Source organism: Oncorhynchus gorbuscha, linkage group LG21 (assembly GCF_021184085.1).
Source record: "Oncorhynchus gorbuscha isolate QuinsamMale2020 ecotype Even-year linkage group LG21, OgorEven_v1.0, whole genome shotgun sequence".
Classification (NCBI taxonomy): Eukaryota; Metazoa; Chordata; class Actinopteri; order Salmoniformes; family Salmonidae; genus Oncorhynchus; species Oncorhynchus gorbuscha.
In genome coordinates this window covers 57,612,050-57,626,901 of record NC_060193.1, presented here as the reverse complement: position 1 = coordinate 57,626,901, position 14,852 = coordinate 57,612,050, and the positions used below count along the sequence as shown (strand labels likewise).

Here is a 14,852-nt window from a genome sequence, read left to right as displayed (position 1 = left end):
TAACGTGACTAGACATCAGGATAGATAATAATAAGGTATTTGAGGTAGATATGTACATGAAGGCAGGGTAAAGTGACTAGACATCAGGATAGATAATAATACGAGTAAGAATAAAGAACAAAAAAGCAGCAGCATATGATGAGTGTGAAAGTGTGTGAGTGCGCGTGTGTATGTGTTTGTGTGTGTTGTGTCGGTATGCGTGTGTGTGTTATGTCTGTGTGTGCGTGCATGTGAATGTGTGTAGTGCATGTGAATGTGTGTAGTGCATGTGAATGTGTGTAGTGCATGTGCATGTGTGTAGTGCATGTGAATGTGTGTAGTGCATGTGAATGTGTGTGGTGCATGTGAATGTGTGTAGTGCATGTGAATGTGTGTAGTGCATGTGAATGTGTGTGGTGCATGTGAATGTGTGTGGTGCATGTGAATGTGTGTAGTGCATGTGAATGTGTGTAGTGCATGTGAATGTGTGTAGTGCATGTGAATGTGTGTAGTGCATGTGAATGTGTGTAGTGCATGTGAATGTGTGTAGTGCATGTGAATGTGTGTGGTGCATGTGAATGTGTGTAGTGCATGTGAATGTGTGTAGTGCATGTGAATGTGTGTGGTGCATGTGAATGTGTGTAGTGCATGTGAATGTGTGTAGTGCATGTGAATGTGTGTAGTGCATGTGAATGTGTGTAGTGCATGTGAATGTGTGTGGTGCATGTGAATATGTGTAGTGCATGTGAATGTGTGTAGTGCATGTGAATGTGTGTAGTGCATGTGAATGTGTGTGGGTTTTGTATATAGTGTGTATAGTCTTGTGACTGTGCATAGAGTCTGTGACAATAGGGTCAATAGTCCAGGTAACCATTTAAATAACGATTTAGCAATATTATGGCTATTTAGCAGTCTTATAGCTATTTGGCAGTCTTATAGCTATTTAGCAGTCTTATAGCTATTTGGCAGTCTTATAGCTATTTGGCAGTCTTATAGCTATTTGGCAGTCTTATAGCTATTTAGCAGTCTTATAGCTATTTGGCAGTCTTATAGCTATTTGGCAGTCTTATAGCTATTTAGCAGTCTTATAGCTATTTATTAGCAGTCTTATAGCTATTTGGCAGTCTTATAGCTATTTAGCAGTCTTATAGCTATTTAGCAGTCTTATAGCTATTTGGCAGTCTTATAGCTATTTAGCAGTCTTATAGCTATTTGGCAGTCTTATAGCTATTTAGCAGTCTTATAGCTATTTAGCAGTCTTATAGCTATTTGGCAGTCTTATAGCTATTTGGCAGTCTTATAGCTATTTAGCAGTCTTATAGCTATTTGGCAGTCTTATAGCTATTTGGCAGTCTTATAGCTATTTAGCAGTCTTATAGCTATTTGGCAGTCTTATAGCTATTTAGCAGTCTTATAGCTATTTAGCAGTCTTATAGCTATTCAGCAGTCTTATAGCTATTTGGCAGTCTTATAGCTATTTAGCAGTCTTATAGCTATTTAGCAGCCTTATAGCTATTTAGCAGCCTTATAGCTTTGGGGTAGAAGCTGTCTCGGTGTCCACCCTATTGAAGGCTTATTTCAGCTGTCTGAAGAGAACACAGCCTTTTGACCTCTGATATGTTTTGCATAGTAGCCTGGTGCAGCACATGAACCCTTTGGCTGGAGACAGACATCTAGAGACAGACTAGAGACAGACGTCTAGAGACAGAGGTCTAGAGACAGACTAGAGACAGATTAGAGACAGACTAAAGACAGACTCGCGACAGACTAGAGACAGACTAGAGACAGATTAGAGACAGACAAGAGACAGACATCTAGAGACAGACTAGAGACAGACTGGAGACAGTCTAGAGACAGACTAGAGACAGACGTATAGAGACAGTCTAGAGACAGACATCTATAGACAGACTAGAAACAGTCGTCTAGAGACAGACCAGAGACAGATGTCTAGAGACAGACTAGAGACAGACAAGAGACAGATGTCTTGAGACAGACTAGAGACAGACGTATAGAGACAGACTGGAGACAGTCTAGAGACAGACTAGAGACAGACGTATAGAGACAGTCTAGAGACAGACATCTAGAGACAGACTAGAAACAGTCATCTAGAGACAGACCAGAGACAGATGTCTAGAGACAGACTAGAGACAGACTAGAAACAGTCGTCTAGAGACAGACCAGAGACAGATGTCTAGAGACAGACTAGAGACAGACTAGAGACAGACTAGAGACAGACTAGAGACAGACTAGAGACAGTCTAGAGACAGACTGGAGACAGAGGTCTAGAGACAGTCTAGAGACAGTCTTGAGACAGACGTCTAGAGACAGACCAGAGACAGATGTCTAGAGACAGACTAGAGACAGACTAGAGACAGTCTAGAGACAGTCTAGAGACAGACATCTAGACACAGACTAGAAGCAGTCGTCTAGAGACAGACCAGAGACAGATGTCTAGAGACAGACTAGAGACAGACTAGAAACAGTCGTCTAGAGACAGACCAGAGACAGATGTCTAGAGACAGACTAGAGACAGACTAGAGACAGACTAGAGACAGACTAGAGACAGACTAGAGACAGTCTAGAGACAGACTGGAGACAGAGGTCTAGAGACAGTCTAGAGACAGTCTTGAGACAGACAAGAGACAGACGTCTAGAGACAGACCAGAGACAGATGTCTAGAGACAGACTAGAGACAGACTAGAGACAGTCTAGAGACAGTCTAGAGACAGACTAGAGACAGACGTCTGGCAGGTTTCAGCTCAATCCCCTTATTTAATTTCTTTCTTCTCATCCAGATGGAACGAGTGAGCAGGGAGGAGAGAGGGGGAGAAGAGGGGGCGGTTAGGGGTCAAAGAGAGAAAAGGAGAAAGAAAGAGAGAAAGAGAGAAAGAAAGAAGGCAAGCAGAGAATGGGTTAATATTGCTTGGAGCTGAAAGGACCCGAGATTAAATTTGGCAACATCACGCACGCACACACACCCGCACGCGCACACGCAGGCAATGTTACAAATAATACACAGTAAGATGCCATAGCATCTTCTGGCCAAAGTACACTCTTGTCTACTTGTTATTATCTGACATTGGCAAATCAACAACTACACAATGTACTCAAGGTCACATCGACCGTGGCGAACTATACTGAAGGCCACATCGACCTTGGCGAACTATACTGAATGTCACATCGACCTTGGCGAACTTTTCTGACCATAAGCTATCTTGACCACATGCTGTCATATTACAGACAACCACAGCTCACAGTGACCCCAGTGTAGCTGGGAGAGCTTCCAGGGAACGTGTTGCAGAGGTGGGGCTAACATCATCTGCCAAATATTTAACCTCAGTTGGTCAACTTTTTATCTCCTCAAAGAGTTGCAGATGTTGCTTTGAGGCAGATAACGTTTGTAATGTAGACACAGTCTTGTCCACTGGTCCTAAAATCAGTCCATACAACTCAAGGCTGGATCACTAGTGTTACTTTATTCATTTAAAAAAAACACCTCCCCACCTGATTACACAAAAACATCAGAAAATACACCAGAATAGTGTATTTCAAAGAGAAATTGTAGCCTACAAATAGATAGGCCTCTTTATTCCCTGTCAATGTCCATGATTGATGCAGGGGTCATCCAGCACATGCAGAACCTCCCCAAAACATTGTGGTCCCAGTCAGTTGGTTTTATTTATTTGCCCTCAACATCGCCTTGTACCCAGCGGTAGAAGTCAGGGACTTGCCAGGACCCGCCCTGTACAATCAACAGCACCGCACGGAGTTGACAAGTGCGCCCTCCCACATCAACGTCGTTTGACATATAACCCCATCGTTACAGGATTCGCCTCTGGCAGTTTTTAAAAAGGCAAGCTCAAAGCCACATATTATACTGTATGTGTAGAAAACGTGCGGGGAGGACAGCCTACAGAGATTGGTTCTTCTACAAGACAATCCCTGCTTTCTTCTTCTTCATTTGGAGACAATTGATGTGCATGCGTAAAACGACAATTGAAAGCCCAAAAGGAGAAGACTCGGGTTATTTCGCGGTGGACAATCTAAACTCGAATATAAATGGACATTTGACATAATAAAGACAGAGTGGGTGAAGAGTGGAACCTTAGCATTTGATACAGTGATTCGGGGACTTTTAGGCACTCAGGCAGTGGCCACCTGTGGATGGTGACTCTTTCAAGGACTTTTGCCCCAAAACCCCAATGATCGAAAGCATTGCAAGCGTTCCATGCAGAACACATAGTAGTTGATTATAGTTGTTTTATGTTTGTAATCGTTTTAATTTGAAACAATATGCTGATTAGTTTTTCACTCCTGGCAACGCTTCTCCTAAGCGAGTCGGGTTGTTTGGGCTCGTTCGTACCGTGCGAACCGTGTGACCAGAAGGTTATGTCGATGTGTCCGCCAGTGCCGGTGGGATGCCAGCTGGTGAAGGAGCCTGGCTGTGGTTGCTGCCTGACTTGCGCGCTCCCCGAGGGACAGTCGTGCGGGGTGTACACGGGGACTTGCACGCACGGGCTCCGATGCCTGCCGAAGAGCGGGGAGGAGAAACCGCTGCACGCGCTCCTCCACGGGAGAGGAGTGTGCGCCAACGAGAAGATGTACAAGCCGCTGCATCCAGGCAGGGGTAAATATGAGTCTTCATTTACTGATTTATCATTTTTTACCGTTTGTATTTCTTTAAAATGTTCAATACATATATATATCTTTATTGGAACTACATCGGCAGATTATCCCATTTGTTAGACACACACACACACACACATATAAAAACACCACACCCTGTAGTTGTAGTGTATTCCAAATATACCACATGTATTGCCAAGATTGTTTGATTGATAACACACAGCTGAGAGCTGAACATCAGGGGTTTTCAAGGGCATCATCTTGGCATGAGTAACCTAGTGCCTGGTACATTAAACAAGGTAAAGAATTACAAACATTACAAACATTTTAGAGCCTCCTGAGCTCTTTAGAGGGCTATTTGAGGGACAATCACTGTGTCTGACACATTGGCACTTAGTCAGCGGATTTCTCAAGTGTCATTTTCTTTCACATGGTTTCCCCCAAACTTTAGTTTTCAGAGAGGGATCAGTGTTTTACCCTCCTCCCCCTCAACTCTCCCTCTCTCCATTGCCATGTCCCCCTCCTCAGCTTCACCTGCAATAAGTCATCTCTACATCTTTCTCTGGCTTGATTTCTTCCTCCAACTCTTTCTCACCTAAGTAATTTCTCTCTCCCTCCTTCACCAATATCCTTTCTCTATCTCACTCTTCCTCCTTTAAATCCCATCTCCTTCTCTCCTTCTCCTCCTTCTCTCGATCTCTCCCTCCATCATCTTTAAGCTGTGCAGTGATTCAGCAGAATGTTAGCCAAGCGTGCCTCTCTGACTGCCAGCCTGCTGCTAGATAAGATATACCACCTCTTCTCATTTCCTGCAGGGTGTGAGAATTTAGAGAGGACAGAGGGCAAGGGGGAGGAGAGAGCGAAAGAGATAAAGACAGAGCAAGACAGACAGAGAGAGATGAAGAGAGAGATGAAGACAGAGAGAGAGTGGGAGGTAGAACGAGAGAGGAAGGGGATAAGGAGTCTTTTAGTTACTACTTAATCTGTGGGATTTCGAGAGAATCAAATTCGCCCAGATCAGGAAATACATCATAACTGAATCCCTCAGTCAGCAGCACTGGCAAGATTAGAGAGGGCCAGATTAGGAAGTGAGGACTTGATTGGGTTTTAAACTAGGCTATGCTGCCTACGCGCCAGCCTCGGGAGAGAAATAGTGTCAGTGGAACCGGTGGACTGAAGAGGGAATTCTCTTTTCTGCACATGCAGCAGCTACTCTTCCTTGAGTCCAACTGAAACATACAAGCACATGACAACGTAAAGAACAGTAATAGACGAGAACAACAGAAGATATTACATTCAACCCCCCCCCCCCAAAAAAATAGTTATATCATATTTAACTTTTATAACTTTTATAATATAATATGTAATTCTTATAACTCTCATATATTATAACTCTTGTAACTCATATATTATATATTAAGACACCAAGACACAACACAAAAACAATTTACATACTATTCATATATACATATTGTTAAATACGGTACAGTTAAATTTGAGATATTATATAGCTCTTATATAATATATAACTCTTGTAAATTTTAAATAATATATAACACTTATATAATATGTAACTCTTATAACTCTTATATATTATATACGTCTTATAACTCTTATATGATATATAACTATTATAACTCTTATATAATATGTAAATCTTACAACTCATAAAAAATATCTAACTCTTTGAACTCTTATATATTATATAAGTCTTATAACTCCTATATAATACATAACTCTTCTGTAATATATAGCTCTTATAACTCTTATATGGTATATAACTCTTATAACTCATATATAATATATAACTGTTATAACACTTATATATTATATAACTATTTTAACTCTTATATAATATATAACACTTATGTAATATATAGCTCTTATAACTCTTATATAGTAAGAACTAACTCTTTGAACTCTTATATATTATATAACTCTTATAACTCATATATAATATATAACTCTTATAACACTTATATATTATATAACTCTTTTAACTCTTATATAATATATAACTCTTCTGTAATATATAGCTCTTATAACTCTTATATAGTATATAACTCTTATAACTCATATATAATATATAATTCTTATAACTCTTATAGGATATATAACTATTATAACTCTTATATAATATGTAAATCTTACAACTCATAAAAAATATCTAACTCTTTGAACTCTTATATATTATATAAGTCTTATAACTCCTATATAATACATAACTCTTCTGTAATATATAGCTCTTATAACTCCTATATAATATATAACTCTTATAATATATTACTCGTATATATTATATAACTCTTATAACTCGTATATATTATATAACTCCTGTATAATATATAGCTCTTATAACTCTTATATATTGTATAACTCTTATAACTCTTATATAATATGTAACTCTTATAACTCTTATATAATATATAACTCTTATAACCCTTATATAATATATAACTCTTATAACTTGTATATAATATATAACTCTTATAAGTCTTATAAAATATATAACTCTTATATAATATATAACTCTTATAACTCTTATATAATATATAACTCTTATATAATATGTAATTCTTGTAAGTCTTATATAATATATAACTCTTATAACTCTTATATAATATGTAATTCTTATGACTCTTATATAATATATAACTCTTATGTAGTATATAGCTCTTATTGTAACGGCGTTCTTCGTTTGTCGAAAGAGAGTCGGACCGAAATGCAGCGTGGTGGTTACTCATGTCTTTAATGAAACAAATGACGATACATGAAATAAATAAATAAATACAAAAACAACAAACAGAACGTAAACCTAATAAAGCCTATCTGGTGAACAACAACACGGAGACAGGAACAATCACCCACGAAATACACAGTGAAACCCCGGCTACCTAAATACGGTTCCCAATCAGAGATAACGAGAATCACCTGACTCTGATTGAGAACCGCCTCAGGCAGCCAAACCTATGCTACACCCCTACTCAGCCGCAATCCCAATGCCTACAAACCCCCAATACGAAACACAACATATTAAACCCATGTCACACCCTGGCCTGACCAAATATATAACGAAAACACAAAACACTATGACCAAGGCGTGACAATAATATATAACTCTTATAACTCTTATATAATATATAACTCTTATATAATATGTAACTCTTGTAAGTCTTATATAATATATAACTCTTATGTAGTATATAGCTCTTATATATTATATAAATCTTATATAATGTATAGCTCTTATAACTCTTATATATTATAGAACTCTTATAACTCTTATATATTATAGAACTCTTATTTTATTTGTATTTTTTAATTATGAATTTAATGTAATATCTTCTGTTATTGGAAAGACACCAAGAGACAACACAAAAACTATTTACATACTATTCATATATACATATTGTTAAATACGGTACAGTTACATTTTAGATATTATATAGCTCTTATATAATATATAACTCTTATAACTCTTATATGATATATAACTATTATAACTCTTATATAATATGTAAATCTTATAACTCGTGAAAAATATCTAACTCTTTGAACTCTTATATATTATATAAGTCTTATAACTCCTATATAATATATAACTCTTCTGTAATATATAACTCTTATAACTCTTATATAATATATAACTCTTATATAATATGTAACTCTTGTAAGTCTTATATAATATATAACTCTTATAACTCTTATATAATATGTAATTCTTATGACTCTTATATAATATATAACTCTTATGTAGTATATAGCTCTTATATATTATATAAATCTTATATAATGTATAGCTCTTATAACTCTTATGTATTATAGAACTCTTATAACTCTTATATATTATAGAACTCTTATAACTCTTATATAATATGTAATTCTTATGACTCTTATATAATACATAACTCTTATGTAGTATATAGCTCTTATATATTATATAAATCTTATATAATGTATAGCTCTTATAACTCTTATGTATTATAGAACTCTTATAACTCTTATGTATTATAGAACTCTTATAACTCTTATATATTATAGAACTCTTATTTTATTTGTATTTTTAAATTATGAATTTAATGTAATATCTTCTGTTATAGGAAAGACACCAAGAGACAACACAAAAACTATTTACATACTATTCATATATACATATTGTTAAATACGGTACAGTTACATTTTAGATATTATATAGCTCTTATATAATATATAACTCTTATAACTCTTATATATTATATAAGTCTTATAACTCTTATATGATATATAACTATTATAACTCTTATATAATATGTAAATCTTATAACTCGTAAAAAAATATCTAACTCTTTGAACTCTTATATATTATATAAGTCTTATAACTCCTATATAATATATAACTCTTCTGTAATATATAGCTCTTATAACTCTTATATAGTATATAAGCTCTTATAACTTTTATATATTATGTAACTCTTATATAATATATAACTCTTACTACTCTTATATAATTTGTAACTCTTAAAACTCTTAATAATATAGCTCTTATAACTTTTATATATTATGTAACTCTTATATAATATAACTCGTATATATTATATAACACTTATAACTCGTATACATTACATTACATTTAAGTCATTTAGCAGACGCTCTTATCCAGAGCGATATATTATATAACTCCTATATAATGTATAGCTCTTATAACTCTTATATAATCTATAACTCTTATAACTCATCTATAATATATAACTCTTATAACTTGTATATAATATATAACTCTTATAACTCTTATGTAATATAACTCTCATAATATATAACTCTTATATAATATATGAGTATGTGCTATAATATATGCTTATAGATCTATCCCTGCTGCATATGGTCTATCTTTAGTCAGTGTTAATATCTTTATGACAGATGAAGTGGGTTGCAGAAATATGCATGTAGAGATATGGACATTTGGATTTGGCAAGACCCAGGGATTCTTGACAGTTTTTTAGGAGCTGTTCGCATTTGTCATTCACAGACAAGAGAGAGAGAGAGAGAGAGAGAGAGAGAGAGAGAGAGAGAGAGAGAGAGAGAGAGAGAGAGAGAGAGAGAGAGAGAGAGAGAGAGAGAGAGAGAGAGAGAGAGAGAGAGAGAGAGAGAGAGAGAGAGAGAGAGAGAGAGAGAGAGAGAGAGAGAGAGAGAGAGAGAGAGAGGTGTAGAATGCTGTATGTTCATTGGATGACCCAGTTTAAAAGTCATGCCTTCCATTGCATGTGCCAAGCATTGACTTGAGAGGTCTGTTGCATTGTCATGATAGACCACACCACCATGTCACAGTTTACATTTAGCTCCCTCTTAGCTCCAGCTACATGCCAGGGACTCTGCAAAAGGAAATCTCCACCTCACATGCAACAACTCCAGTGTACAACCACAGTACAAATCTTGTATACATACAGTATTAACTGATTCATGGCATTCACTTCAAATATTATATTGAGTCAATTCAACGCCATAAATGAGAAAATATATACACAATATTTGTAGTTGTCCAGTTTAAAAAGAGAGAGTGTTGGAAGAGAGGCAAGAGAGAGTGAGATAGAGGGTGGGAGCAGTGGTGTAAAATGCTTAATTATTTTTGGGGCATTTGTACTTTACTTTACTATTGCTATTTTTGACTACTTTTACCTTTACTTCACTACATTCCTTAAGAAAATATTGTACTTTTTACTCCATACCTTTTCCTTGACACCCAAAGGAAGTCGTTACATTTTGAATGCTTAGCAGGACAGGAAATTTGAACATCCCTGGTCATCCCTACTGCATCTGATCTGGCAGACTCACTACACACAAATGCTTTGTTTGTAAATTACGTCTTAGTGTTGGAGTGTGACTCTGGCTTTCCGTAAATAAAAACACTTTTAAAAATGTTGCCATCTGTTTTGCTTAATACAAGGAATTTGAAATTATTTATACTTGTATTGTTGATACTTAAGTATATTTTAAACCAAATACTTTTAGATTTTTACTCAAGGACAATTTTACTGGGTGAATTTTACTTTTAAAGGTATCTTTACTTTTACTCAAGTATGACAGTTGGGTACTTTTTCCACCACTTCAATTCACTCACTTCTCAAGAGAACATCCCTGGTCATCCCTACTGCCTCTGATCTGACGGACTCACTAAACAGAGAACATCCCTGGTCATCCCTACTGCCTCTGATCTGACGGACTCACTAAACAGAGAACATCCCTGGTCATCCCTACTGCCTCTGATCTGACGGACTCACTAAACAGAGAACATCCCTGGTCATCCCTACTGCCTCTGATCTGACGGACTCACTGAACACAAATGCTTTGTTTGTAAATGATGTCTGAGTGTTGGAGTGTGCCCCTGGCTATCCATACATAAAGAAATTAAAATGCAAATGATGCTGTCTGGTTTGCTTAATATATGGAATTTGAAATGATTTACAGTTTTACTTTTGATACCTAAGTATATTTAAAACCAAATACTTTTAGACTTTTACTCAAGTAGTATTTTACTGGGTCACTTTTACTTAAGTCATTTTATGTTAAGGTATCTTTACTTTTACTCAAGAATGACAGTTGGATACTTTCTCCACCAATGAGTGAGGGAAAGAGAGAAGAGTGGCGAATAACTACCTTAACCACTGACTGACCATGTGAGAAGTAGGCACACATTGTATGAGTCAGCTGGAGATTTCTTGATTGGGAAAACCTCAAGGTCTCCTTCTAGTGTTAGGAGTGGCTCTGTCTAAACACGCTGCCTCTCTTCAACTCTTTTCATTCATCTGCACTGATGTGGAAGACCTTGACAGTATCCCACTCTTCCTACCTCCTCCTCTTCATATTCTTCCTCCTCATCCTCTTCCTCCTCTTGCTCCTCCTCTTTTGCTCCTCCTCCCCGTCCCCTCTTTTTCCTCCTCCTCTTCCTCCTCCCCTTCACCTCCTCTTCCTCCTGCTCCTCTTCCTCACCACCACAACCACCATCATCATCCTCTCTGACTCTCTGTCTCCCCAGATGGTTATTCTCCAGAGGAAGCTATCTTAGCAGAGGTTCCAGAGTCCCTGCTGCCCCAGGCCAAGGTGCCTCTGTACGGGGGCAGAGACCACATCAGCAGCCGCAAGGCTCAGGCCATGAAACAGGCTAAAGACCGCAAGAGACAGCAGGCTAAGCTCCACTCTGTCAGCAGCCTTGACTACTCAACACTCACCCTGGACAAACTGCAGCCTGAGTTTGTAAGTTGAACATATATACAGTGTATACACAGACAAACACGCAGACACACACACAAACACACGCACATGCCATTCTTGCCCTAAACTATGACCCTGTATGTGTGTAGGGACCCTGCAGGAGAAAGCTGGACGGGATCATTCAGAGGATGAAAAACACATCTAGAGTCCTAGCTCTGTCTCTATACCTTCCCAACTGTGACAAGAAGGGATTCTTCAAGCACAAGCAGGTACCCATGGACTATTGTATCCTATACTATTGTATTCTATTTTATTCTATTCATTTGATCCTATTCTATTCTATTCATTTGATCCTATTCTATCCTATTCTATTGTATCCTATTCTATTCTATCATATTCTATTCATTTGATCCTATTCTATCTTATTCCATTCTATCTTATACTATTATATCCTATCCTATTCTATCCTATTCTATTGTATCCGATTCTTTCCTGTTCTATTGTATCTGATTCTATCCTTTCTATTATAACCTATTCTGTTTTATTCTATCCCATTCTATTCCTATCCTATTCCATCCTATTCTATTTCATTGTATTCCTATCACATTCTATTTTATTCTATCCTATTCTATTTCATTTAATTGTATTGCATCTTATTCCCTGCTATTTCCTCTCCTCCTGCAGTGTAAACCATCACGTGGGCGGAAGCGGGGGATCTGTTGGTGTGTGGACCGTTTTGGCGTGCAGCTCCCTGGCACGGACTACAGTGGAGTGGACATCCAGTGCAAAGACCCGGAGAGCAACAGCAACAAAAACGAATGAGAGATGGCCAATTTGGTCACCTGACATGAGCCAAGGCCCGCCTCCCTTTACCCCTACTCCTGCAAATCAGATGTACATGCAAAATATGCAAAGGCCAATCAAATCAGGAAAGCAGAGCACAGATACAGTACATACACATGGTTTTAAACTATACATCTACCCATACTGAGATGACCTATAACCTCCCTTTGAAGCACATATAACAATGTTCTCTGATTTAAATTATATTAGATTCTGTTTAAACAACAAAATTTTAAGGCTAAAGAGTAAAGCTCATCTTTTTCACCTACTGTATGTTGTTATCGTGATGTTGACAGGAACTCTTTACTGGGGAGCACAGTAATCTGGGGTCGTATTTAAACGTAACTCTGTTCCCTTGGTCCAAATGTTTGTCCCTTCAGAGCACTTCCCCTACAAGAGAACCTCAGTGACTGAAAGTACTTTATTGTCTGAGTTTGGGTCTATGTCCTTACATGTCTTTCTGAGTGCGATGAGATGAGCTTTTTTCAGTCCTGCTTTTCTTCCACTTTGTCTCCCAGATTGTTCTGAGTTGAGGGTCTTAAGAACTAGTAACTGCTCGTATACAGTAGGTTGTTACAGAGTAGTTACAGTAGCTATCTTAATAAACCCATCAACTGCTACTTCTGATGGGTTGTGTCTCAATATAGTTTCATAGGGGTGACTGTATGAAATGACTGTGTGTGTGTGTGTGTGTGTGCCTCCTATACTTTCTCCTTTAGTAGTCTGTATTGTGCCTTACCTTCCGTGAAGTATATAAAAAAGATCACCTCAAAACCACATCATGACAGTCATTTGCGTGTTTTGTCGTTTATAAACGACAGCCAAGAAAGTACAGGTGCTTTGAAAAGTCCAACACAGGCTCAAATCGCATGCAAATGCTGCACAGCGTTTCTATTGACTTCTCGTAGCCTCCTGTCTGATCACAACACAGTCTTCTGCCTAGGACTCTACTGTATGACCCCTGGAAAGGTGTGGCTCTTTGGGTTTCTATGGAAATCTCAGTGCCTTCTCTCTCTCTCATGACTTTGAATCCAGATTTACATCCAGATTATCAGGCCTTGTCGTTGAACGAGGACATTTTAGCAGTATGTGGATGGCCGTGATGATACTTTTTGATCCTACGTCCCGTTTGTGAACATGATGTTAAATCAGACGTCAACTGAATTTATTGAAGCTCAAAACATTTGCCAGATATTTTGTTGACATTCCTTGAAATAGACATCCCTTTTTTCAGCGTATGGTAACATGCCAATAGCTTTGACAGGGGCTGTGTGTACAGCCTATGCCTGCCACTAGAATGCATAGGAGACGTGGAAAGGTTTCTCAACTCAGTCTTAAGCTTGCTTGTATGAAAGACCATGAAATCTCAAACATTCCATATTCGTGATAAAAAAAGCATGTCGGAAACTAATAGGTAACAGTTTACTTAAAGCCAAACGGTACAATGCTTCTTTGCTGCAATTTACTAACAGGCTGAAATTAGCTGTTTAGTCAGGGTCCATAAGAGACGATGGTAAGACGTTATAACTGGGTCATACATGCTTATGACAATTCTTACAATGCAATAATGCAATAGCTGTTGGCTTTAAGTGAAGTGTTACTAACAAATCTATTTATTCACTGTGTAATTGATATATTTTAACCTTGTCTTTTTTGTAACGACAAAGCATTTATTTAAATAAAGTTATGTATTGATGTATGGGAAAGTTTGTTCTGTCTTTTGTTTGCTCTATGCTGTGGAAGTAGGGTTGCAAAATTCCGGTATCTTTCCCCAAAATTGCCAGATTTTCCAGAATACCCAGTTGGAAGATTTCCAGATTCAGGAGGGAATAAGCAGGAAATCCAGAATCCTCCAACGAGGATTTCTGGCAAACCTGCCAATTTTGGGGAAAGTTACCGGAATTTTGCAACGCTATTTGTAAGCCTTAATGCAAGTTCCCTACTCACCTGCTGCTGGCTTCAAATGATTGTCTACCAGAAGATCCAGTTACCATAGCTACCATACCACATAAAGAAACGTAGAAGAATTTCCATACATACAAAGCAGTGTCTGCCAACTGCCATGAAACACCTGAACATAGGCAATCATGTGGGTTTAGTTGTGAACTGGGTTGTACCATGAAACACCTGAACATAGGCAATCATGTGGGTTTAGCTTTGAACTGGGTTGTACCATGAAACACCTGAACATAGGCAATCATGTGGGTTTAGCTTTGAAC

General features: G+C 37.5%; 1 protein-coding gene across 1 annotated transcript; it reads left to right on the top strand.

The window, feature by feature from the left end:
• Window positions 1-3,794: 3,794 nt before the first annotated feature.
• LOC124008727 (insulin-like growth factor-binding protein 5) lies at window positions 3,795-14,332 on the top strand. The gene is made up of 4 exons (XM_046320243.1): window positions 3,795-4,606; window positions 11,615-11,832; window positions 11,940-12,059; window positions 12,475-14,332. Exons 1-4 carry the CDS (start codon window positions 4,273-4,275, stop codon window positions 12,610-12,612), a joined length of 810 nt encoding a protein of 269 aa, XP_046176199.1. The 5' UTR covers window positions 3,795-4,272; the 3' UTR covers window positions 12,613-14,332.
• Window positions 14,333-14,852: the final 520 nt, after the last annotated feature.

Bases quoted from the DNA above. Each gene is read 5' to 3' on its own strand.
- LOC124008727 (XM_046320243.1), top strand. From the start codon at position 4,273: ATGCTGATTAGTTTTTCACTCCTGGCAACGCTTCTCCTAAGCGAGTCG. The intron at 11,833-11,939 runs GTAAGTTGAACA...GTATGTGTGTAG, and splicing joins ACAAACTGCAGCCTGAGTTT to GGACCCTGCAGGAGAAAGCT. The intron at 12,060-12,474 runs GTACCCATGGAC...CTCCTCCTGCAG, and splicing joins GATTCTTCAAGCACAAGCAG to TGTAAACCATCACGTGGGCG.